This window comes from Narcine bancroftii, chromosome 7 (genome assembly GCF_036971445.1).
Source record: "Narcine bancroftii isolate sNarBan1 chromosome 7, sNarBan1.hap1, whole genome shotgun sequence".
NCBI classification, from domain to species: Eukaryota; Metazoa; Chordata; class Chondrichthyes; order Torpediniformes; family Narcinidae; genus Narcine; species Narcine bancroftii.
Window position 1 is genome coordinate 102,104,149 of NC_091475.1, and position 27,713 is coordinate 102,131,861.

The window sequence follows — 27,713 nt, forward strand, 5'->3', positions numbered from 1 at the left end:
TGTCCATGGCTTCCTGATATGACGCGGCATCCCTGATCTTCGAGTACACTAGGGAGCCAACTCAGGAGTGCAGTTCCTGTAATTTGTCAGTCCCTGACCGCACGATGGCTGAAGATGCCTGCAGGAAGGCCCTGAAGCAGCATAGCCAGAGTTCAAAGTTGGTGGATGCCTCAGGTGTTTGAGGGTCGATTTCCAGCTTCTCTGGCTTCAGAATCTGCTCCATTTTAAAAGATAAAATTGATCCCCCATCAATGACTCCAAAAGACTGAAGATGAGCAAACTGATAGGCTTTTATTTACTATAGACCAAAGGCACGTCCATGCTACTCGACTCTCCTACACTGGAGAGGGGGCTGTGGAACAGTCACTTTCCTTCGGGAGCCTGTGGGAAGAATCACAGGTACAGTCGGCCAATGGGTGTGTCCAGACAGATAAATGTATACATAAAGTGGTTTACCACATATTGCATCTAATAAAGATAAATGTTTTACAGGTGTTTAGATTAACCCATATAACTGTTATAGTTGGAGAATCTTAACCAGGACTGATACTCATGAATGCACATCTATTTCCCAATGTCTTCACCTTCAGTATTATTTTTGCCAAATTAATAAGTAGAAAAATCTGAATATTGTCTGGATAAAGACTAAGCTGCCAGAGGAAACAGAAGTTATTTTGGTGGTGGTGAGAGAGTAGATATTCACAATTACAGCACATAGCAAATTGTGTGTGCCATCTCTGGATACATTGGTGGGGGTAAAAAAATGGGGGGATTCTATCATTAAGGATTCCAATGAGTATAATAAATTGCTCTGCAAGTTATTCTGATTCCTTGATATTTGGGTACTCCAAAATGTAATGCAAAAAAAATTACAGTACTTGTGATAACCTTTTGGTAGATTCAAATTTCTCATTAGCATAAGTCATCCTCCACTTCAGGAAATCATAATGAAATAAAGCAATGCTAGTGAGTAAATATGTCGATGATAATACGATCAGGGTACTATGCAACAAAAATTAGAAGTAGTCAGATAGTTTGAACTGAATTCATTAAATATAGTAGAGGATGCACCATACATAACTAGGTAAAAATGAAGACACTAAAGACTGCAGATGCTCCAGCAAAATACTACTTAAGGAACTCAGTAGGTCAGGCAGTATCTGTGGAGAGAAATGGTCAATCAGCATTTTGGATTGAAACCTTGCTTCAAAATTGAGAAAGGAGAGGAAAGATATGCAGTATTAAAGAGGAGAAAGGGAGGGGTCAGAAGATGATGGGTGGACAGAAGAGGATGATGAGCAGATGGGGTTAGGTGGGGGAGTAGAAGGCATGGGGGCAGAGAGGAGAATGATAAATCAAAGCAGATAAAGGGACAAAAAGACAGATTGAGCTTGAAGGAGAGACATCTGCTGAAGAAAATGAGTGGCTGAATCAAATAAGATAGGGATGATGGGAGCTGGGAACTGTGGGGAAGGAGACACGATGGGAGAGGTGTGTGGCTAGGAGGTAGCCAGAGAAAGGGAAAGGAGCTAGGTTACAAGGGGCTGGAGAGATAGAAAAAAGAGTCAGCAGGGTGAGAGGACTGAGTTGGTGAGATGGCGAGAAAAAGGGACTAAAGGAGACCAGGTACTTGAAATTGGAAAATGCAACATTCATGAATTGGATTGTGGAATACAAGGTGCTGTTTTTCAAACATGCATTTGGCCTCACAATGGTAATAGATGTGGCTAATAGACAGGTTGTTGTGGGAATGGAAATGGGAATTAAAATGGCTAGCAACAGGCAGCTCCATTTGCTGTGATTACAGAGTGCAGATGTCCAGCAAAGCAGTTGCTGAGCCTGTGCTTGGTCTCTCTGACAAAGAGACCATATCAAGAGCATCAAATGCTGTGGATGATGTTGGAGAAGATCTATGTGAATCTGTGCCTCATCTGGAAGGGTTGTTTTAGTCCCTGGTCAGAGCTGAATGGGGAAGTGAAAAGATGGCTGTTATGCTCTTACAGTTGCCACAAAAACTGCCTGGGGAGGGTGGGAGGAATGAGTGGGAAGAGTGGTCCCTGTGAACGCAGAAAGGAGTGGAAATAGAAAGACATGGCTGGTGGTGAGATCATATTGTAACCAGAGGAAATATCAATTAATTATGTACTCGACACAAAGTCTGGTGAGATAAAAGGGAACTCTATTCCTGTTCTGTCTAATGGAAGCAAGATGAGACTATAACTATGAGAACTGGATGAGATACGGAGGAAGTCTTTATCAACATTTCCTGAAGGTGATTTTGGATGTTCTGGAATGGAAAGTCTCATTTCAAGTAATGATGCAGAGGAGAGAGAAGAAATTGTGAGAAAGTGATGCCATTCTAATATGAGATAGGATGGGAGGTGATATAGTCCAGATAGATGTAAGGGGTCAGTGGGTTTATAATAATAAATAATAAATATCTGTGATGGATAAAAAGTCATCCAGAAATAGAAGGGAGTTGTAGGAAATGGTCCAAGTGAAATTGAGAGCACATTAAGTGGCAATTATGATAAAATTGACAAGTTCCACACTGGTGCAAGAGTAAGGAAAAGTATTTATTGTACTGGTTGAATAGTATATATTGACTAAAACATTAGGGAGCATACCCACAAAATGATGGCATTAAGTTTGTACTTTTCTTTATAACATTGCTATTTGTGGAAGCTTGTTGAATGATAGAGCTGTAGAGTACAGAAAGAGAACCATTCCCCCAAATCATCCATTCCGACCAAGTTGCTCATCTTCATCTAATCTCAATTGTTGTGATGGTCAATATCCCTCAAAGCTTTTCACACTCATGCACATCATATTACATAATTGTATCTATTTCTACCTCTTCCTCTAACCATTCCTTATATTCACCATCCTCTGTGTGAAAAATGTTGCCACTTAGGTCCCCTTCAAGCCCCTCACCTTAAACCTTTCCTCTCTAATTTAGACTCTTCTTCTCTGCAGAAAATGTGATGATCCATCGTACCTATACCCCTCATGTTTTTATAAAGTCACCGTCAGTTTCCAATGATGCATGGAAAAGATTGCTTAGCCAATATAGCCTCTTCTTACAAGTCAAGCTCTTCTGTCCCAATAACATACTTTGAATCTCTTCAACCCCCTTCTCAATTTATGCTATTTTGAGAGCAAGGTGACCAGAACTACACACAGATTACCACTGTCTTGTCTAGTTACATCATGATGATCCAACTCCTGACCAATGTCCTGACCAATGAAGGCAAATGTACCAAATTCTTAAACCATAGATTTTCAAGGTGGGGCATAGGAACATTTTGGGAAATTATTTAAAAGTAGTTTTGAAAAAAATAAAATTGTTGGTGTGAAAGATATGACTTGGCAACACAATTGTGGTAACTTGCAAGTAAAAATCACTTTGTTCTTTTTATTTTCATACCGTGCTTTTGCTCTTCCGATATTTCACTGTTGTTTCTCCATTGTTTCATTTATTTTAACTACTATTAACCTGGTTAACATTATAATTATAAATTATATATTTTTTCTGACTGGTCTTATTATCATTCATTCCAATTGATCTCATTGGCAATGAGGATTCCAAGTTATCTCAACAATCATGTCTCTGTCCAAACCCCTTTATTTTTTCAGTTCAATAGAGAGTGAGACCTGTATCTGTATGTATCATTGTGCACTAGTGTATTGATGGGGGTGGGGGGGGGGGGTGGTCCACCCCAGGCACCAGCCTGAGGGGGATGTCAAAATCAGAAAAATAGAGACCCCAGAAAATAAAGCACAAGGCTAGTGCAGTTTTGATGCACTCTCTGCAAGAAAAAAATGTCAGAAACTGCGTTAGTGTTTTTTTCGTGTTTTTTTTAGGGTCAGTATTCTTCCTTTGATTCAATCATTACTTTTATTAGATTTTTCAATTCTAAAACATAATATAATATTGATTAATCTGTTTCAGGGAGATCGCACTGTTGTATATTCAAAATGAGCAGGCCAAGCAAGCAAAGGTTTGTCAATATTCAGTGGAGTTCTTGATGTTTGGGCTGATACCTGCTATACATGATGAACATGCACCTTTTTGCCTAGTATGCCAACAGACATTGACAAACGAATCAATGAAAGTAGGCTGTCCTGAAGCTCATTTGAAGGCAAAACATTCTAACCATGTCAACTCAAAATTGGAATATTTTAAATCACTGAAAGAGAAGTTTGAAAATAGACCAAAGATCACTTCATTATTTGCTGTGCAAAATACAGCCCTGAATCGTACCCTTGATGCTATGAAATTTCTCTGCTGATGGCAAAACATGGGAAGAATCATGTGATTGGGGAGGAATTGATTAAGCCCACAATATCATTATTTCTCAAAACATTTCTGCAAAAGGGTGACAAAGATGTCCAAGCAATGCGATTGAGTAATAGTACTGTCTGAAACAGAATAGATGACATGGATCAAGATGTTGAAAAACAGTTTATTGAGAAGTTGAAATCACAAAAGTTCTCAATGCAACTAGATGAATCTACTGTATGGGTCAGTGAGGCTCTCTTATTGGCATACGTGAGATATATTGATCGGAAAGTGTTTCAAGAAGAGATGTTGTTTTGTGAATTATTAGAAACAACCACGACTGCAGTTGATATCTACAGCAAGCTCAAAATTTGAAAATGAAATACCAAAAGGAAACATTGTATCTTGTGCTGCAGATGGTGCATCTGCTCTGATGGGTAAAAAAACAAAATGTTTAAAATTAATGAAGGATGAAAATCCAAACATGATGGTTGTGCCTTGTGTTACCCACCAAGAAAACTTAGTTTCCAAGAAAGTTTCCCCTGTTCTAAACGAGATACTGCATTCTTTGATCAAGTGTATCAATGCCACCAAAGCTAATGCCAAATTTGAACTTGATGGATATTTTTGAAAAACTAAGTAGCAAATATGACACTCGTCGATGCAAAAACAAAGATATTTGGATTCATGACACTCGTCGATGCAAAAACAAAGATATTTGGATTCATGACACTTCTAGAATTATGCCTAAGGAATATTTCTGCAAGAAATTTCAGTGAATTCTATTGGTTGAATAATTGGTTGAATATGTGTGCGGTAACAAATGCGGCTACAAACGACGTTGTTGACCATTTCAAAATGTTGGTTACTGACTTCAATGATAGATTTTGTTGTTTAAAGGCAATGGATTTTCCATCTTGGTTTTCTCAACCATTGCTGGTGGACTGGTGAGTTGCAACATGATGAATCTGTGAAAACTCAATTCAAAGTGGCAGTCTAACAAGATCAAAAAGAAAAACCTAAACTCGACTACTTCAGCATGTGAAGTATTGGTACATTTTTCATTGTCTTATTTAGCAGAATGTGGCTTCAGTGCTGTTAGTGACTTGCTACAAGCTAAGAGAAACCGACTGGAAATTACAAAACATGGAGATTTAAGGGTGTAACTAATGAAAATGAGTCCCTCCGATCAAAAAAATCTGCAGTCAGTGTCAGGGGCAATGTTCCCATTGAAGTGACAACAACTGTTGAATGCACATTTGAGATGGCTGACATATTGTAGTAGTAGTTGAATATGAAATATGTGTTCCAGTGTTTTCCCAATTTTTATTACATTGAAATATACTTGCAGTAAATGATTTCATTAAAACTTCCTTTGAATATATAACTTTTTTACGCTAATGGTGGGGTGCATGCTTTTTTGAAAAATGAAAGTGGGGCCTTGGGCAAAAAAGGTTGAGAACCACTGTCTTAAACAGTCTGTCTACCTCTGTAAGCACTTCCAGTGAACTATGACCTTGTATTCCTGGGTCACTCTGTTCTATAACATTCCCCAGGGCCCTATGATTTACTGCACAAGCCACTCCATGATTTGATTTACCAAAATCTAATGCCTTACATCTCAGCGTTAAACTTCATCTGCCATTCTTCTCATCCAGATTATTTCTATAAATGATGAACAGGGTCCCAGCACTGAAATCAGCAGTATGCTATTTGTCACAGGCTTCTCATCTGAAAGCAACCCTCCACCACTACCCTCCATCACCTATCCCTGTCAATTTCTGTCTCCAAGAAATCTAATCTTCCAAAACAGCCGAGCAAGTGGGATCTTGTGAAAACATTTGATAAAGTCCCTATAGACAACATCTACCACCCTGTCCTCTACTGACTCGAAACATTGACCATTCTTCTTTTCCCACTCATGCTGCTTGACAATCAGTTCCTCCAGTCGGTTGATTTGCTCCACACTCTAGCATTTGGAGTCATTTGTGTGTCTGAGTGTTATCTCAATGACTACATTAGGAACTGCAAAAGTGGGGTTTGGAATGTGGAGTGTTTCAAAAGCACCAGGAAAGAGGTGCTTGTATGTTTCCCATTTGGAACTACAAAAGTGGGACTTGGAACAAGAAGAGGACCATTTAAAAAGCACTGGGAGAGGTAGGTGCTTGCTTAAATTTCTCTATTGGCTAATTAACTGTATCCAATAAAGGGAAAGAAAAGTTAAGTTGAGTGACCACCGAAGGAGTGGCCATTGGGGTTTTGAGGATTCGGCTTGGGAGGTTTCGGCAAGCAGAGGTAGTGTAAAAGGTAAAGACAGCTGGAGCTGGAGTTGCAGAAAAAATTGATTCGGCAAGGTAAGAACACATTTTCATAGATGGTGGGAATTCCAGCCAGGGCAGAATCATGTTTATCTTGTGGAAAGTGAATAGTCAGGGCAGCGGTGAAGCCAACAGTATTCCTGATGACTTCATCTGGGAAAAGAGCATCTAACTGCAGCTCCTTACAAAATGTGTTTGGGAATTGGAACTGGGAACTCTGAATCATTTGGAAGGCTGAAGGGGTAAAAGCTAACAGATTCAGGATGCAGTCACACCAAGGGGGCAGAGGAAGGTTAGCTGAGTAACAGTCAGGAGAGGGAAAGGGAACAGGCAGGCAGTGCAGGATACTCCTATGGCTGTGCCCCTCAATAATATGCACTGTTTTAGATACTGTTGAGGGCCATGGCCTACCAAGGACACAAGCCATGGTGGTCATGTCTCTGGCATAGAGTCTGGCCCTGTGCCTAAGAAAGGGAGGAAGGATTCAATAATGGGGAGGGGAGAGAGAGAGAGAGAGAGAGAGAGAGAGAGAGAGAGAGAGAGAGAGAGAGAGAGGGACAGATAAGAGGTTTCATGGAACAGATCTAAAATCCTGGATGGTATGTTGCCTCCCAGGTGCCAGTGTCCAGAATATCTCCGATAAAGTTCACGACTTAAAAGGGAAGGTGAGCAACCAAATGTTATGGTCCACGTAGGGAGAATGGGTGATGAGGCCCTGTGATGAAAGTTCCAGGAAATGAATGCAAAATGGAAGGACAGGACCTCCAGCATTGTGATCTCAGGATTGTTACCTGTGCCATCTGCTAATGAGGTTAGAAATAGCAGTATATGCAGCCTAATATGTGGCTAAATAGATTGGTTAGGAGGGAAGGCTTCCGATTTCTGGATTACTGTGCTCTCTTTCAGGGAAGGTGGGATCTGCACCAGTGGGACAGTTTGCACCTGAAATGGAGAGGAATTAATATTCTTGCGGGAAGGTGTGGTAGTGCTGCTCCAAGGGGTTAAACTAGATAAGCAGAGGGATGGAATGAGAGTTCCACAGAAGATAGTGGAGTGGAGGAGGAAAAAGACTGCATTTAAAGAAATCAAATGGTAGTGCATGGTGGAAATGGTGCATCTATTTCAATGCAAGGAATATTGTAGGAAAGTCAGGCAAGCTTGGAGCATGGATTGGCTCATGGATTTATGAAAATTTGGCCATTAGTGAAACTTGGTTGCAGGAGGGGCAGAACGGGCAACTCAAGGTTCTGTTTCAGATGTGATGAAGTGGGAAGGATGGAAGTGGGAGAAGTGGAATTGTTCATTGGGTAATATATCACAGCTGTGCTCAGACAGGATAATGGTGATCTCCTAAGGAGAAGAGAGAGGTGTATAGCAGATATAGGCAGCATGAGGCACTTGAGGAGTATAAAAAATGCAAGAAAAAATCTTAAGAAGGAAATCAGGAGGGATAAAAGATATGAGGTTGTGTTGGCAGAGGAGGTGAAGGAAAATCCCAATGGCCTCCACAGATATATTAAGAGCAAAAGGATAGTAGGTTGTGTTTAACCAACCTTGTAGAGTTTTTCAAAGAGGTAATGAGGAAAGGCTTGTCTACTGAGGTGATATGGGTTGAGCTGAGGAATGGGACAGGTATGACAATATTAACAGGATTGTATTATAGATCACCCAATAGTCAGTGAGAATTGGAGGAAGAAATCTGCAGGCAGATAGCAGACAGCTGCAGGAAACCGAAAGTTGGAAGTCAATAGTGATTTTTAACTTTCCACGTATTGACTGGGACTCTCAAACTGTAAAAGGTAAAGACAGCTCAGAGATTGTCAAATGTGTTCAAAAAAATGTTCTAAATTAATTTCGAGGTACCAACTAGGTCAGTGGTTCTTAAACTTGTTCTTTCCACTCACATTCCACTTTAAGTATTCCCTATGCCATAGGTGCTCTGTGATTATTAAGGGATTGCTTAAGGTGGTATATGGGTGAAAAGAAAAAGTTTGAAAACCATTGTTTTAATTGTACCTAATTGACTTGTTATATGCACAGTTTCATGACTCCAAAGGAAATAGGCCATTGACAATATTTCTCAAGCAGATTATTTCAGTAACAATTGAGTCTAAAGCAGTGATTCTCAACCTTTCCTTCCCACTCACATACCACCGTAAGCAATCCCTTACTAATCACAGAGCACCGATGGTATAATGATTACTTAAAGTGGTATGTGAGTGGAAAGAAAAAGGTTGAGAAGCACTGGCCTAGAGAAAGTGCAATATTGGATCTCCTATTAGGGAATGAGACAGGGCCAGTAACAGAAGTACATGTAGGAGAACACTATGAATCCAATTATCATAATGTCATTAGTTTCAAGATAATTATGGATAAGGATAGATCTGATCCTCAGATTGAGATTCTTCATTGTATAAAAACCATTTTTTAGGAACTGAGGAAAGATCTAGAAAGCATGGATTGAGCTAGGTTGTTTTCATTAAGTGGAAGGCCTTCAAATTTATGTTTCTGTAAGGATTAAAGGAAAGGTTAATAGGCATAAGGGGCTTTTAAAAAAAATGTTTGGGATCACATTAAGATGATGAGGGAGGCATATGGCAGATATATATGCAACAAGGAGCAAATGGGGTACTTGAGAAGTATAAAAAATGCAAGAAAATCAGGAGCTGAAAGAAGACATGAAGTTGCTTTGGCAGAAAAGGTGAAGGAAAATCCCAATATCTTCCGCAGGTATATTAAGAGCAAATGATAGTGGGGACAAAATTGGTCCTCTTGAAGATCAGAGAGGTCAACTACGTCTGTAGCCAGAAGAGATGTGAGAGATCTTAAATGGCTTTTTTTTTTGCATCTGTATTTACTTAGGAAACTGGAACAGAAGAGAGGTCATGGACCCTAAATAGATTAGAAGATGTATTTGTTGTCTTAAAACAAATAAAGATGGATAAATCCTCAGAGCCTGTCAAGGTATTCCCTCAGGCCTTGAGGGACTAGGTCAGAAATTGCAGTAGTCTCAGCAGATGGATTTAAATCATCCTTAGCCACAGGTGACATGTCGGAGGAGTGAAGGGTAGCTTCTATTGTTTTGTTGTTTAAAAAAGGCTCCAAAAAATAACCCAGGAAATTATTGACCAATGAGACTGACATGAGAAGTAAGCAACTTATTGGAAAGTGTTCTAAGAGATCAGGTAGACAAGTATTTTGATAGTCGAGGACTGCTTAGGGATGGTTAACATGACTTTGAGCATGGTAGGTAGTATTTAGCAAATCTAGTATAGTCTTTTGAGGAGGTAACAAGGAAAATAGAAGGAAGCGGTGTGGATGTTGTCTACATGACTTTAGTGAGGCCTTTAACAAAGTCCCACATGCAAAGTTAGACTGGAAGGTTCAGTTGCTGAGTATTTGTGGTGAGATAGTAAACTGGAATTGACATTGTCTATATGGGAGAATCCAGAGAGTGTTATTGGATAGTTGCTCCTCTGACTGGAGGACTGTGACTAATGGTGTTCCTCAGATATTGTTGCTAGGTCCATTGTTCTTTGTTATCTATATTAATGATCTGGATGATAATGTGGTAAATTCAATCAGCAAGTTTACTGATTACACAAAGATTGAAGGTGTTGTGGGCAGTGAGGAAGGCCATCAAGGCTTGTAGAGTGATCTGGACCAGTTGAAAAAAATGGGCTGCAAAATGGTAGATTAAATTTAATGCAGACAAGTGTGAAGTGTTGGATTTTAGGACAAACCAAGATAGGACATGCATGGTAAATGGTACAGCACTGAGGAGTGGAACAGAATGATCTGGAAATATAAATACTGAAAGTGGCGTCAAAGGTACAGTAGATAGGAGCATTATGAGAACTTTTGTTACATCGGCCTTCATAAATCAAAGTGTTGAGCACAAGTTGGTATGATATGGTGTATTGTGTGCAATTTTAGTCACCTAACTAGAGGTAATAGGTCAATAAAATTGAGAGTGCAAAGAAGATTTACTAGAATGTTGCTGGGACTTGAGAAACTGAAGTTCCTTTCACAATTGCATCTTATTCCAGGTATTAATAGCCAAATAGCAGAATAAGGCTCAAGTGTGAAACCAAATTAGTTTGAATGCTGATGTGAAATGGCTCAGACTGTGCTGTACATAAAGCTTAATTATGTTATAATTAGGCATGATTGATTTTGTTTAAATATAAGATCATAATACGTTTTATATAATTTTATTTAATATAAAACCACTTAACAAACATATTACAATATTTCAAACTTAATCCAAATACAGTGCAAAAAAAAAGAAAAACTTCCTCTAAATCCCCCCTCCCAATTCTTCCCCCAACCCTCTACAAACTAAGAAAAGGAGAAAAAGAACCAGAAAATCACAACAGGAGCACTTCACTTTCCAATACCTTTAAACATATTTTACACACGTCCACACTAATAGGAGAAAGGGAATGTCTGAGATTCATTTAAATTTTAATACAAACAGTTTATAAATATGGGCTCCATATTTCACAAAATATATCATATTTATCTCTTAAATTATAAGTAATTTTCTCAAGTGGAATACAACTATGAACTTCTGCAGGCCATCTATCCATTCCCAAATCAATATCCAACTTCCAAGTTATAACAATACAGTTGTTAGCTATTGCCAAAGCAATTTGACACATTTTCCATGATAAATATTTAATTTTAATTTAGGCTTAATTCCTCTAACATCTCCCAGTAAAAATAACATTGGATCTGTGGGAATCTAACTCCAATTATTTATTCTAATAAATTACCCAAATCAGGCCAAAAGGCTTTATTGTGGAACACTGCCAAGTCAAATGCAAAACAATAACAACCTTGTTCACATCTAAAACAAAAATCTGAATAAATATAATTCATAATATGCAACTTTTATAGTGTTAAATATAACTGATGAATAAAATTATATTGAGCTAACCAATATCTCACATTTATTGCACTTTTCATACTCTCTGTACTTATCTGAATCCATCTACGTAAGATCATAATACATTGACCTGGATTTAAGGCATGACATCAATGGTAGAAGGTAGAACACTCCTATCCTTGGGGATGGCTTGTGGTGAGTATGAAAGTGTGCAGTGTCCTGGTTGAGAGTGGCAAAGAGTGGACAGCAAAATTACCATTCCTAACTGGGACACTGAACAGCCGATTTACTGGGACACAAGAATAAAAAGGGCTTGAGATACAGGAAAAGGTTAAACAGGTTAATGCTATCTTCCCTGGAGCACAGAAGAGTGATGGGAAATTTCATAGAGGTATACAAAATTATGAGAGGTATAGACAGAATAAATGCAAGTAGGCTTCCCCACCCCCCTCCCACCCACCCACTGAAGTTGGGTGAGATAAAAGATTTCAAATTTTTCACATTTATTGTCGGAGTACTATATGACATCACATACAACCCTAAGATTCCTTTTTTATTTGGGCAAGTCAGAAACTGTACACAGCTCTACAGTTGTACAACATTGTAATCAAAGAACTGTAAACAAATAACAAATGTAACCATTTGTGCAATACAGAATTTTAAAAAAAGAAAATCACTAAACTGCATAAGTAAGAGTCCTTAAATTCCATTGGCATCCCAGTTAATTGACTGTGCAACATCCGGGATAGGAAGCACTTGGTGCGGGTTCCACTGGGCCACCCTTAACTGGGACAATAATTGCTTTTCCACTGAACACACTCATCCCCGGGGATTGGAGTGTTCTACCTTCAACTGGAAATGGGTGACTTTCTGTTGTCCCCTTTCCAATGGTTTTATCAGCCCGCTGGCATCAGCAAATGAGTAGGGGTAGAGGCAGTTAATCCCCAGTGCAAAATAACATCATTCGACGCCGGTATTGGGACAGTGTTCGATTTCCACTGAACCCTCTCCCAGTAAATTTTCTGTTAATTCCTGGGACAGGGTGCCAGTGGAAAAGGGGCTTCTGATTGAGTTTGTCATTGAGGAGTCAGATTGTGGAGGGTTAGCAGCTGTTCCTGAACCTGGTGGTGCAAGTCTTGTGGCACCGATACCTCTTTCCTGATGGCAGCATCAGACCAGAAGATATGGATTAAGGGTGAAAGGTGAGCAGTTTATTGTGGGAAATTCTTCACCCAGGGAGTGGTGGGAGTATGGAATGTGCTGCTAGTTGAAGTGGTGAATGAAGGCTCAATTCTAACACTTAAGGAAAATTAGGACAGCACATGGTTGGGAGGGGTTTGGAGGGATATGGAATTGGTACAGGTCGGTGGGACTAGGCAGAATAATAATTTGACACAGGGTGGTGCCTGTTATATGGGCTGCAATGTTCTATCGCTCATCAGCAATGAGCCACAACTGACACAGGACAACTGACTCTGATTCCAGAGTCAGGTCCTCCAATGCAGCCATTCTCAAAGGGGACCCTACAGCTCACCTGGAGGCCATGATATACTTAATTAAATAAAAGCTTTGTTTTGTTTTCACCTGGTGTAACAAGGAGAGAGGGTACAATAGAAACCAAAATCTGACTGCTTCACAGGGAAGGGGGACCACTCACTTTGAGCAGAGCCTGAAGGGGACCAAAAGCCTGCATGTCCAGCTGCCACTGATAGGTACCACAGATAATATTTAACAAATTGAAATTAATTGCCATCCATTGACACTCATTTCTTTAAGTAATAGAACAAAGAATTTGATAGTGAATAATTCTTGAAACTAAATGTTAGTTATTTAAAATTGCATGACAAAAACTGGTTATGTTCTACAAAATCCTTCTTATACTTCAATCTTGTATAATTTCCCCTTAAATGCAGTTGTCTCAAGCTCCTTTATCATTCTCACTGCAAAAAGTAAAACTTTTGCTGCCAAATAATAGATTAATTGGCCATTATTCTGATTTTTCTACTCCCAGGTAAGGAATCTCCCACATGTGGAAGTATCCTCAGTACACTTACTATGGTGTTCATTTTTTTTTCAGATTTCTGATAGATACTATCTCTGTGTTTGATTCTTAGCAAAAGAGCAGTAACCCTCTTTGTCTTAATTGTTATACCTACTTGGTTGTTATATCATCCTTATAAATCTAGAATCATTAATATAGCATTAATTAAGTTGTTAAATGTGTGGAACTTCTACAATGCACCAAAGTGATTAAATTTGCTACGTAGTACACAGTGCATTTGTATAGTGAATTGCGTATTTATTTCTACAGCAAGATAAAGTTTAAGGAAGCAAATCGCTTGGGCACCAATCCCAGCAAATATTGACCTTGAAATAATACATTTTATTTGAATTTGTGATCAATTTGTTTGAATGTAATTTTTACTTTTGTGTTTTATCAAATGATTTCAATTCACAGGGTCGCTCCAAAGTTCCCAGATCAGTCACGGTGTAATGAGTTTTAGGAGTTAAACTAAACTTGCGGTATCACTCCGGCTGGATTAGTTAGTTTAGAAACCAATTAAGTCTCACTATCGCAGCTCATAGAGAAGAATCAAAAAAATGGCCAACAATCCCCATCAATCTCTCCCTGCTGCCTGTTATTTTGGCATAATATACACAAGCTATATTGCTTTCTTGTAATATCCGTGAAATAAAATTCAAGACCCCAGCAGTTCGAATGACAAAGGGCAATAGCCATTCAGTTCAAAAATAATTTAATTATGGTAGATTTGTCGCACTACACTATACCTCTCAACAGCGAAACCAAAATCTGTTGTCAGGAATGGGATAAATCGATGTCTTGAAGTAAGGGAAACTGTTCCGTCGCTGGCTGCCTTCTTTAAAAATCATATCTGTAAATAATTTCATATCTCGCCTCTTTCACAAAGTTAAATCAGATGATTTTTAAAGCTATGTATTTTGCTGTTAGTTATAAGTTGATATGTTTTATATTCGAGCCATGCAGAATACCGTTCTTTTCGTAATTTTGTTTTAAAAACATCTTGTTCGGGATTAATTACAAAACTCTCACATTTTAAATCAGTTTTAACATTAAAAATCAAGTGAAATGCCATTAGCCACTGACAGTTGGAAGAGTCATTTGTTTTTTTTTTGGTTTGCTTCATTTCGTTTGCAAGGATTACAGATGATATCCACCGCCGTCTATTTTTAGGTTAACGGTGTGATTGCATATTCTTTTTGAATTTGCGAGCTTGCCATAAAGAGCTGGCACAGGCTACTGAGCTTCTCGAGTACATTCGTGAGACCTTTTTTTATTGCAACGACTTCGCGCCTGAGATTAATGCAAATGGTAGGATTCAGTTATTCACACTCGAAGTAACACAAGATGGAACTTTTACATTCGATTACAAAGAAAGCCAAAAATTGCTTTAATAGGGCAGTATAATTTGTAAATTGACTGTTAAAGCACGTACAAGAACGGTGATCAACGAGACATTTACTTTTCCCATTGTCACCACTCTGCAGTCCGCACGCGGATAGTATTCCTCCTACCTGCTTATATTATCACTTCAAATCAGCGTAGAATTTAAATTAAAATACACCATGGCCAGATTTTTTTTCCCGTTACCATTATTGTAGGGAAAATATTTGCTCGTAAACTGCACACCCCCCTCCCTCCTCCGCCGTCAGCACTGACGCACACTAAACGCCGTTGGGAGTTAACATTCACACGTTACATCCAATTCTGTAGTCGCTACCTAAAAGCTGTGCTGTCAGCCTTCAAACTACTTTTTGCCACTAAATATTTCCGATTAAAATTAAAGTTCTGATAACGCTTTCTTATCTTCGATCGTTCGCAACCAGAGACCGATTCATTCATAAAGAAATGCGGGTAAAATTGCAAGAGGACGTGCCCGCGCCCCGCCAGCTAGCGCCGATATCACTCATTGCATTGCTCGCTCCCAGCCGGACACCACCGCCCCCTCCCACTTTCAATTGCTTTCCTTCCACCCCACCGCCAACCTCTCGGCTCCAACGCCAGACTTCCCCACTCCATTGGCCGAACCCGAAGTGATCGGATTGGGCGGTGCCAAAGGACGCGGACACTCCATTGGCCGGGCCGGCTTTGGGGTTGTGAGCGCTCCATGTTTTAACGAAGCGCGCAGAAGGAGGAGGCAGAGACTCCGACCGTGTCGGCGAGAGGTTCATGTCCAAAACAAAACTCTATCGACTGCAAGCAACACAAATCCCCCAGCTCTTTCCCCCCCCCCCCAAAAAAAAACCCAAAGCACACCATAAGCAGAGGAAAAGAGCTCATTCAAGCTCCTGAGTGTCACCTACGTTCAGCTCTTGAAACACAACCTGGACCCAAGACTGTTGCTCATCACAAGTGGGAAGAATCAAGAGAAACTAGCGCGTGTGCGTTACCGAGAGCTTTGGCTGCCGCAGATAGCATGAGACAGATTTGATTCATTTTGTCTTCACTAAGTGTCATTGAAGGTTTGTGTTGCTACCGACCGTGTGATGGGAGACTTTCATGGAAATGCGAGACGTGCCAGGGAAAGCTTTTAAATTTAAAATTGTGACTGCTCGAGTGTGTCCAGGAAAATCAATTTTATTTGCTGTCTTGTCCGAATCAGTAACAGCAGCTGCGGCCGCTTTTTTGAGCGGAGATAGGCACGCACACAGAGACAGATATTCATCCAGTCGAGTCGGTGTGAGTGTGCGTGTGTGTGTGCAGCATGCAAAATTCTCGGCAGCTGCATCGCATGAAATTGGAAGAAACACACGGCAAGCTTTGAAACTGGGACGCCGCATTTCGTAAACGCTTGGATTTCACTTGGGAGAAGGGCACCAGATTTCGCATCTTCACCAACATAGTTTTCACGAATCGTGCAAAACGGCTCGGCTGGTTTAGGAGGCACGGGAGTAAGTATTTGGCACGATCACTATTTTCCGAATCCACCCCACCCCCGAATAAGGATGTACAACGCAAAATGGTGACGAGAGACTTTTGTCGTCAAACTCAAGGTTTGCAAATGATTATTGTAAGATGCATCGATGCTCACACACCACTCCGGGCTCGTCTGTTTTCCAAGCTTTAAATCAACAGGTTTAACACCAACACAAAGGGATACGGGGAAAAAAAAGAAACAAGCGCTGGGAATGTACCTGCAGGTTCTGATTTTCTTTTCCCTCTGGACTGGCATTCTGACCTTGAAGAATCTGAAGTACACGATCTTGGAAGAACAAGGACCCGGGACGGTGATCGGGAACATTGCGAAAGATGCTCGCCTGGCAACGAGTCCCGAGCCAAGGAAGCCTAACTTTCGGGTTTTGGAAAATTCCGCCCCTCATTTGCTGGACGTGGACCGGGAAAGCGGATTACTTTACACCAAACAGCGCATTGACCGAGAGACGGTCTGCAAACGGGTGGCCAAGTGCTTGGTGTCGCTGGAAGTCTTCGCTAACGACAAGGAACTATGCATGATCAAAGTAGAGATCTTGGACATCAATGACAATGCGCCAAGTTTCTCCACCGAACAGATCAATGTCGAGATCCCAGAGAACGCAGCGCCGGGGACGCGCATCCCTCTGACAAGCGCTTACGACCCCGATGCCGGCCAGTTTGGTCTGCAGACCTACCAGCTGAGCAGCCCGAGCCGGCTTTTCGGGCTGGAGGTGAAGTCGCGGGGCGACGGCACTAAGTTCCCCGAACTGATCATCCAGCGACCACTGGACCGGGAGCAACAGCCGCGCCACGAGTTGCTGGTCACGGCGCTGGACGGCGGTGAGCCGCCCAAGACCAGTGCTGTGCGCCTGCGGGTCGAGGTGGTGGACACCAACGACAACAGCCCAACCTTCGCCGAGCCCAGTCTGAGCGTGGAAGTGGCGGAGAACACGCCGGCCGGCACCTTCCTCGTCGACGTGAACGCCACAGACCCAGACCAAGGCACCAACGGTGAGGTGGTCTACTCCTTCAGCCCGTACGCCAGCGAACGCATTGGGCAGCTCTTCTCCATCGAGCCCCGCTCCGGGGTCATCCGCCTGCGCGCCGCCCTCGACTACGAGGAGAGCAGCATCTACGATATCGACGTGCAGGCGAAGGACCTCGGCCCCAACTCCATCCCCGCTCACTGCAAGGTGTCGGTGCGAGTGCTCGATGTCAACGACAACGCGCCCTCCCTCAGCCTGGTGTCCGTTCACCAAGGGCCGGTCAGCGAGGCCGCGCCCCCCGGCACCGTGCTCGCTCTGGTCAAAGCCACGGACCGCGACTCGGGTCGCAACGGGCAGCTGCAGTGCCGGGTGTTGGGGAACGGACCCTTCCGCCTGGAGGAGAACTACGACAACTTCTACACGGTGCTGAGCGAGCGGCCGTTCGACCGCGAAACCGCCGACGAATATAACCTGACCATCGTGGCCCGGGACAACGGCTCGCCGCCGCTCAACGCCAGCCGCTCGTTCACGGTGCGCGTGGCCGACGAGAACGACAACGCGCCGCGCTTCACCAAGCCCGTGTACGTGCTGCAGGTGCCCGAGAACAACATCCCCGGCGAGTACCTGGGCTCCGTGCTTGCGCACGACCCCGACCTCGGCCCCAACGGCACGGTAGCCTATTCCATTCTGCCCGCTCGAGTGGCCGACGTGTCCGTCTACACCTTCGTCTCGGTCAACCCGTCCAAAGGCGCCATCTACGCGCTGCGCTCCTTCAACTATGAGCAGACGAAGGCCTTCGAGTTCAAGGTGCTGGCGAAGGACTCGGGCTCCCCGCCGCTCGCCACCAACTGCACGGTGCGGGTCACCGTGCTCGACGTCAACGACAACGCGCCGGTCATCGTGTTGCCCGCGCTGCACAACGACACGGCCGAGGTTCAGGTGCCGCGCCACGCCGGCCTCGGCTACCTGGTGGCCACGGTGCGAGCCGTGGACAGTGACCACGGCGACAGCGGCCGCCTCACCTACGAGATCGCCGAGGGCAACGAGCAGCACCTGTTCGACATGGACGCGACGAGCGGCGAGGTGCGCACGGCCAGGTCGCTGGGGTCTCAAGGCGCGGCCGCCACCGAGCTGGTGGTCAAGGTGTCGGACCACGGCAAGCCGCCGCTCTCGGCCGTGGCTCGCCTGGTGATCGTCGCGTACGCGGGCGCGGCGCCCAAGGACGAGCAGCAGCGGGTGCCGCGGGAGCAGGGCCACTGGGACATGTCGCTCCCCCTCATCGTGACCCTCAGCTCCATTTCGGTCATCTTGCTGACCTCCATGGTCACCATCGCCGTCAAGTGCAGGAGGGAGAACAAGGAGATCCGGACCTATAACTGCAGGATCGCCGAGTACTCGCACCCGCACCTGGGGAAAGGCGGCAAGAAGAAGAAGATCAACAAGAACGACATTATGTTGGTCCAGAGCGAGGTGGAGGAGAGGGATGTCATGAACGTGGTGAGCAGCCCCTCCCTGGCCTCTTCTCCCGTTTATTTCGATTACCAGACGCGCCTGCCGCTCAGCTCCCCCCGCTCGGAAGTCATGTACTTGAAGCCCACCTCCAACAAGCTCACCGTCCCCCAGGGCCATGGGGTCTGTCACACTTTCTCCGGACAGGGCTCCAATCCGGCCGACGTCACCTCAACAAGAATGTCACTGATTCAGGTAAAGCAGACCCCTTCACCCACACAAAACACTGGTGGGACCTGTTACTTCTAGAAAGTTGTTGACCAATTGGTGCCATGCTTCTCCAAGAGTTGGCCAGTGTGCTCCGTGCATAGAAAGCCTGCGATAAGTCAATATTTCTGTCATACAATGTGTTCCCTGGCGTGAAGAGCACTGCCTCCTTTATTGAGCTGCCTCGAGATTGATGACCGAAGTCGGGCAGCATAAAATAGGTACTGGGTTCATAATTGTTGGGGAAGATATAATAAGGCATCCACAAAGCCATCAGTTCGGCTTAAGAGGCATATAAAAATGTTTTTCTTACTTTACAAGAAGTCATAGGTTTCTCACTGGGTTGGTTCTGCTTTTAATCTTAACATTTCTAAAGGCCTGTGAAATGCCAAAAAAAAATTGTAATTATTAGCTGTCTTTAAATCATGTTGATTATTGAAAGAAGTTGCATCCATGTATACATCCAGAAGATTCTGACAAAAAGTGGAGGAATAAAACCCCACGCAGTTTTAAAAGTGTTTACTCATATTCCAACAGTTAATTAACTTTATTAACATTAGAGTTATTTGCCACCATTAAAATAACAGCTTTATTTTAAAAATATCATGCGGAATCATCTTCACCGTTGGCACTTAGTGAAGAAATTTGTTTGCTTGTCACAAAATTGTTTATTTGGTCAAAGAAACATTTGACAATAGAGAAAGCATTTCAATTTTTTTGACTTTTTTGGGCATCATAGTTAATTTACCTTTAGGGCATTAGAGATTTTGTTTGATTTTCTTTCCCTATCTTATTCACTGTTTCAAGTTTCTGTGGCTTGGTGGTAAAATTTGTAATTGGCAAGCTCATCATCTTAAAGAGTAGTTGAACATCAGTCTAATTGGTATGAGACTGGAATCACATTCAGGCAAGACTCTGTAAGTACAGCAGCTTTCTCCAAATTATATAACTAATTTTCAGTGATTTGTGCTTGGTCAACTAATAGAAATTTAGCTTGAAAAACAGATATATTGACTTCATTGTAAGGTGAACTGCAGATCACATGGCGATTTGGTTAATTTGGAGAAATGTCATTTGGAGCAATGTGATTTATGATCAGTAAAAATAAGTGATCAATTCTTAAAACAAATTATTTGGTATGTTTTCCATTTGTTGTAAAATGCCTTCTCTGCAAAATTTCTCGTGGTCCACTGCAGACTTGTTCACTATTGATTACGAACCTATGCGTTTTAATCACTTATTGTAAAAATGTGAGTATAAATAATATATTGTGTGATATATTCATGTTTATAATCTTTAACTCATAACTATTTACAACAGCATTCCACGCAGTCTTAGAATATTGAAACATTAAAATCAAAACTCAGAATTACATGAACAATGATTAACTGATTAAAACTTTGGAAAGGTCACAGTTAAATTAGAATTTCTTAAAAGATTAAAATCACTCAATGATCATTCGATTTGATACCTTTGGGTTACTCCATGAGATTTTTAAAAGTGATAATAAAGGCATCACTCAACTAAAAAATGTAGTCACAGCAAGGCACTACGAACTGTGGAACAAGCATTTATTTACTCTATTACTCACGCAGATGTGTTGAAACCCCTCTTGCCAAGGTTATCATTGTGGCAATTTTTGTTTAATGTATCTTGAAAGAACATGCAATGTAGAGCAACATAATTAACTAACTTTGGCCTTTCACAATATTAAGGCATCGCAAAGCAGCTTACACCCAGTTTAAAAAAAAAATTCAAAAAGGCATTTGCTCTTGAAGTGGGAAATATGACAACCAGTCAAGCCCATCTTTCATGACAGATAAATAAACAGAATATATATCAGCGCTATTCTTTAAAAAAAAATTGGTCTGTATACCAGGGAGAACTATCATGAACTTCTTTGAAATAGTGTCAGGAGATCTTTTTCATTCATTGAGATGCGGATGTGGGGGGTGTGGGCTTGAGTTTAGCATCTCACCAAAAAATAGTATCTCTGCCAGTGCAGTTCAGTATTTCACTTGAATGTTATGCTTCCTTTGAAGTTTGACTTCAATCTGCAAACCTCTGATCCAGAGGTGAGCTGTCACTGAGCCACAGCTGATGTTGGGTTTAGAGATTTCGCCGGCAAAGTAAAAAGACATCAGGAATGATCAACTCTTCAACTTTTATTAGCCACACTACTTTATCTGTTAACTAGCTATGATCCAGCTTCCTTTCATTGTGGAGCAGATCATGTGTTTGATTCATTGCAGGGGTGTTTTCTTTAAAGTGGTTTATCTCCATCATTAATAAATCAGTTGTAAGAAAGAGAAATGGCTTGCATTTATAATATTTATAACATTGCCTCCAGGGAAGTACTTTTCAACGATGGTCACTGTTCTTTTATGGAGAAGGCTGTGGCTAATTTGGGCAATAGGAGATCCCACATACATCAGTAAGATAATAACTGGTAACCTACAAAGTATCACCTTTTCAAAAAAAAAACTCAACTGGATAGATGTATGAGTATCGCTATCAGTTATGGACCAACAGTAAGTATGGCAGATTGTAGGAAGGCCATTGATTGTTGATATGTAAAATGATCAAAAAAGATCCACCTGTATAAAATTCTTACTTTTTTCAATACTTCTCTCTCAGCGCAAGGTAACAAAAAAGCAAAATTCTGCCAGATTAACATCATGTTTCTGCAATGTATTTAATATGCCCAGGGATAACCAGAACAGTAAATTTTGTCATTATTAAATAGTAACGTTTTCAGTAGTGAGACAAAGGTATCTTACTGTGATATTACAAATATTTTGAATGTACACACACTTTCAGATCCAGAAAAAAAAACACCAGGCAAGAAGAAAATAGACACCCTGTCAATAGACAATCAGAAAAGAAGCCCAAGTTGTAAACTTATTTTCCTCTTAAGGAAACAATTCAATTTTCCAAAATGAAGACAGATATAAAAAAATGTTTTAAAATATGCAACTTGCTATTTGATAAGTAAATGTTCAAATAGATTCTAAATGAAATTATTCAAATAAATAGTTTAGAATTGCAATCTTTCACATCAGAGAATAATATTTTAGTTGATATTATTTTTTAATTTGAAATTACAGCCCATGAGGCCGTGCCGCCCAAATACCCCAAGTAACCTTCAACCCTCGTACGTTTTGATGGGTGGGAGGAAACTGGAGCACCCCGAGGAAACCCACGCTGACACAGGAAGAACGTACAAACTCCTTTTAGACGGCACCTGATTTGAACCTGGGTCGCTGGAGCTGTAATAGTATTGCTCTAACCGCTACACAAATAGTGCTTAATATAACTTAGCATTTAATAATAAAACTCATTTTGCAGAATAACATTCAACCACAAAGTTTTTGTTGGAAATTTGTAATGTGAAACCATAGAACCGTAGCACAGAAGTGTACTCCTCAAGTCCGAGCACACTTGCAGCTTTTCACTGCACTCTCAATTTTATTGACATCTTTTCGGTAGAGAGGTCACTAAACTGCAAAAAAAATCAAGATTCCTTTGCTGTCATGTAATAGTGCAAAACATGTAATATTACACAGAATTGCCTTCTCCTAGCTGTAAGGAAGTTGCCATGGGAGTCACCCAGCACCACTTACAATAGGCAAGAAAGAGAAACAAAAGAGAGACCTTTTAGAGTCATTGAGTGTCTGTGGATTGGTGTCCAATGCTCCCATAGCTTCTACAGTCTCACAGCATCATAAGCAACCTGAGCTACACATCTAAACCATTGACATGATCAGGACATGTTCAGCGTCCAAGGCCCTATAGAAGGTCTTTTTGTCCTCTGCACCCTCTCGAATCCGGTTCCCATGATCCAGTCTCCTACAGCCTGTGAGGGTACCCTGACTGCAGATTGCCCGCAGCAGGTCTGGGTCCCTCAGTTGCTGAGCCCCTTGCTGGTCCGCCACCATGGTCACCGTCCTGTAGGGCCGTCTCCCCTGCTTCTCCTTCTCAACAGGGTAAGTTCTCACTTTCTCCGGGGCCCTGCACCAGTCCACTGTTCTCCGAAGACTACAACACCGCATGGCTGTTGCCGAGTGTAGGCGTCCCCATTTTGGGCACAGACCCATTGTTGCCAGATTTTAGCTTAGAAACACAGTCAGCTCCTTTATTAGGCCATTTAATGCATCGTTGGTATGAGGACTTGGCAGTTGAACCCTAAGGGGCAGCATTGTGTCTCCATTCTCCACTCACAAGGGTTCACACCAGCACTGCCATTACAGCAGTTCTAGCAGCGCCACTACATTTGGCCTCACCAATGTTTTGTATAATTACTACATAACATCCCAACTCCTATACTCAATACTTTGATTTATGACAGCCATTGTGCCAAAAGCACTCTTTACAACCTTCTCCACCTGTGATGCTCTTTCAGCAAATTATATATCTGTATTCCCAGATTTCTCTCTTCTACCACACTTCACAGTGCCTTACCAGCTGTAGTGCAACTGCTGCCCTAGTTTGCCCTCCCAAAGTATAACACCTCACATTTTTCCCGATTAAATTCCATCTGCCATTTTGCAGCCCAATTTCCCAGTGGCTCTACATCCTGCTGCATGGTCTGATAGCCTTCCTTGCTGTCGCTTACACCTGCAATCTTAGTGTCATTTACAAATTTTCTGATCCAATATACCACATTATTATCCAGATCATTGATGTAGATGACAAATAACAATAGACCATTCCTTGTCTACACATCAGCTGCCATTCTGGCTTCTGAAAAATCTAATACCTAATCCATTTTATTACCTTGTCCTGAATACTGGATGACCTACTTGACCAATTTCCCATGCAAGGCCTTGACAAAGGGTTTACTGAAGTCCAGGTAGAGAACATTACTCAGCAACTTTCTTAGTGACCTTCTTGAAAAACTGTGATTGGTTAGACGTGACCTCCCATGCACAAAGCCATGTTGACTATCCCTAATCAGTCCCTGTCTATCCAAGTACTTGTATCTCCAGTGTCTTCTTAGGTGAATATATTTATTTATTTGTGCCCTTTTCAATTTGCAGATATGTAAATCATATAACTGAACATGGAACATGAGTGTTAATCTTCTTACCATTTTGAAACTAGATGACTGCAGCATGTATTATGTGACATTGTTAGCTGCGCAGAAAGACACAGAGATACATAGCACAGAAAGATGTCCTTTGGCCCAGGCCATCTAACAGTACATAACTATAGTAATTCTATTTTCCAGCATTTCACCCAAGCTTTGATTATTAAGGTGCTTTTTAGGATTCATTATAAATGATGTGTCAGTCTATGTATGCACCTCTCTTCACGCAGTGCATTCCAAATTCTAATCATCCTTGAGATGAAAAAAATCTTCCTTCGATCACTTTTAAACCACTTATCCTTTACCTTAAACATAAGTCCTCCGGTTTTGAATTTCTCCCACATTCACTGTATATTTTTGTATGTCATGCTTACTGTCACTCCTACAAATGGCTCTCAGCCCATAGTATACCATCACGCCAAGGAAATTTCACCTCAATATTGTAGTGTCCTATTCCGAACAACCCCCTCTTCCCATCCCCAGGTAAAATTCCTTTCATCTTCTCCAGTGCAAACATGCCCTACCTTTTGTGTGGTGACCAGAATTGCACACAATACACCAACTGTGGCCTAACCAGTAATTTTATTTGCTTGTACATAACCTTCCACCCTTAATTTATATCTCCTGAATAATGAAAGCAAGAATCCCTTATGCCTCCTTAACCAAATTATCTGCCTATGCTGCTACAGTCAGAGATCTTTGGACTTGTTTGCTAAGATCTTTCTGTTCCTCTGTATTGTCTAAAGCTCTATCTGTGTACATCCTATGCTGAGAATCCTCTCATGATACATTACCTAATTTTAGTCAAGATTAACTTTCATCTGTTATTGCTCTGCCAATTTAACAACTTATGAATATCATCCTATAGACAACAATTCCTCTACACTCCATCAACAATGTTACCAGCTGCAAGCTTACGGATGATACCTTCCACACCCTAATAATTAATATACATAAAACATTAAATGTCCCAGTGCTAATCACTGTGGTCCACAACTGTAACAGGCATCCAATGACAAAAACAATCTTCTACCATCATTGTCTTGAGCTTTAACCTTTTGTGCCAGTATGCTATGTGTGCCATTGTAAAAAGCTGATGGCATAGTTGTGCAAACAAATAAAGCTGCTTTCTCATAGTTTGGATCTGGATTCAATCCTGACTTTCAGTGCTGACTGTATGGAGTTTCTCTGTGATCACCTGGATTTTCTCTGGAGTCCCAGTTTCCTCCCACAATGGCCTGGAACATCAACTGCAAATTGCCTGTGAGTTATAGAATCCTGGGAAGTAGATGTGAATTTGGGGATAATAGATTAATGGGAAGTCCAGGTAGACTGAATGCTAGTTGATGGTGGTGTTATTTTTAACACACTTCTCTATTTTTATGAAAATTTCAATCAAATTGGTCAGAGAGGATTTCCTCCTAACAAAGCCGTGCTGATTATCCATGTAATTAACCATCTTATCATCATTTTCCTTTTTGATTAAAGAACAACATTTGCTATACTCCAGTTATTTGACACCTCACCAGTGGCGATCAAAAATCGGAAAATCTCTGTCAGTGTTTCAGCAGTCTGCTCACTTGCTATTCCTCCGCAATTTACAGCACATCTCAGCAGGATCTGGGGATTTATCTAGCTTTAAACTCACCAAAACATCAAATATGTACTTTTAATGGTAACTGGATCTAGAATTTCATCGTTTTGTCTCCATAATGAATATAGATAAGATATAATCCAGTTAATGTTCGGGAAATTAAAATCATCTCTCTGACTTGCCTATACATCTGCTCCTTTATCTCTGCTGACAGTTTGGAAGCTATTACAAGCAAAATGATCTCTATTTTTTGTTTCTCAGCTCTACAAAAATGACCTATTTGAAGAGCCTAATAGGATATCCTCTTACATTGCACTCCTTAACTAATATTATATTGCCTTCTCCTGTTTTACATCCCCACTACACATGAAGATTCTATTCCCTTGGAATGTTGAGTTATCAGACCTGCTCTATTTTCAATCCTGTCTCTGTGCTAATATTTCCCTGTGCTAATCAACACTCTCCATCTACCTGCCTTTCTAGTCATCTCCAGTAAGAGATCAAATTTAGTCTTGCATTCCTTATATTACCAATATTTGTACGGAAGTGAACCATAAACATTGGATTGTAGAATGTTCTGTGACCACTCTGTGGTGACATTGATTCTGGCACCATTGAGGTATCATTCCATCCGAGACTATTTACCCCCACAGCCTATCCTTCTCCCTCACTATCAAGTCTCTGCCACTGATCTTGGCCTGCTCCTCTTCCTTTCTGAATGCTACAATCTTAGCTCTGGCATGACTTCCCAGAGATGCATTCACCTCTACCATGTTTTGACAAAAAGGAAAAGCTTTGAGTGGGATGCTTTCTGAGATTTTTTCACTACTCGCCTGTCTCCCTTTTCCTGCCTGTGGCTCCATTTCTTTTCTGAGCACTCTAAGCTGTTGGGAGATTATCTCAGAAACATGATATCCTTGTAACTCTTAGCATTGCAGATGCACTGCAATTTTTCTGCAACTCCCAATTCGTAAAGCTGATTACACTTGAAGCATCTCTTGCAGATCATAAAACTATAAGATATAGAAGCAGAAATAGGCTGTTCAGCCCTTTGAGTCTACCCCACCATTTACTCAAGCTGATCCATTTTCCCACTTAGCCCAGCATTCTCCACATAACCCTTGATGGTCTGGCTAATCAACAACCTATCAGTCTCTGCCTTAAATGCAGCCAATGATCTGCTCTCCACAAGTGCATATGGCAACAAATGCCACAGATTTATCACCCTTTGGCTGAAGAAATTCCTCTGCATCTCTTCTAAGCAGATGCTATTCAATCCTAAAGTTGTGCCCACTTGTCCAAGACTCTCCCACCATGGAAAACAACCTTTCTGCATCGACTCTCTCTATGCCTTTCAACATGTGACATGCTTCACTGAGATTCCTTCCCTTCCCCCCCCCCCCCCCCCCACCCCCATCTTCTAAATTGCAACGAGTAAGGCCAAGAGCTGTCACACGCTTTTCATTCCTGGAACTCTCCTCTGATCCCTCTCCGATATCCGCACTATTTTTAAATGAAGAGGCCAAAACTACTCACTATACTTTCTGAGTTCTCATCAGTACCTTTATAAATCCTCAACATCACATCCTTGCTCTTGTATTCTATTCCTCTTTAAATGAATGCCAGCATTGAATTTGCCATCTTCACCACTGTCTCAACCAGCTATCCTGCATGAGGGTCCCAGGTCCCTTTGCCTCTGAGTATTTTCAATTTTCTTGTCATTTAAAAAAATAGTCTGCACATTTATATACACTTTAAAACATTATATTTCATTTACCACGTCTCTGTCCATTATCCTAATCTATCAAAGTCCCTCCACATTCTCCCTATTTCCTCAACACTAGCTTTGAATCATCTGCAGACTAACCCCAAAGCCATTGATT

General features: G+C 41.5%; 1 protein-coding gene and 1 long non-coding RNA gene across 10 annotated transcripts in view; one reads left to right on the plus strand and one right to left on the minus strand.

The window, feature by feature from the left end:
* Positions 1 to 271: 271 nt before the first annotated feature.
* Positions 272 to 18,293, minus strand: LOC138739143 (uncharacterized). Its single transcript, XR_011342040.1, has 2 exons — positions 18,056 to 18,293; positions 272 to 381 (listed from the first exon to the last, which is right to left on the minus strand). It is a non-coding gene; the product is annotated as an uncharacterized lncRNA (long non-coding RNA).
* Positions 15,679 to 27,713, plus strand: part of LOC138739142 (protocadherin-17-like) — a 166,639-nt gene continuing 154,604 nt past the window's right edge. For 7 of the 9 annotated variants that reach the window (XR_011342037.1, XR_011342038.1, XR_011342039.1 and 4 more), the window contains exon 1: positions 15,680 to 19,135. Coding sequence is in view for 6 of the 9 variants with exons in the window: in XM_069890650.1 (XP_069746751.1) it covers positions 16,556 to 19,135 (2,580 nt within the window). In the remaining 3 variants the exon portion in view is untranslated. Of the gene's footprint in view, positions 19,136 to 27,713 lie in introns of all 9 variants that reach the window. The other 2 variants (XM_069890648.1, XM_069890649.1) reach the window with 2 other exon arrangements.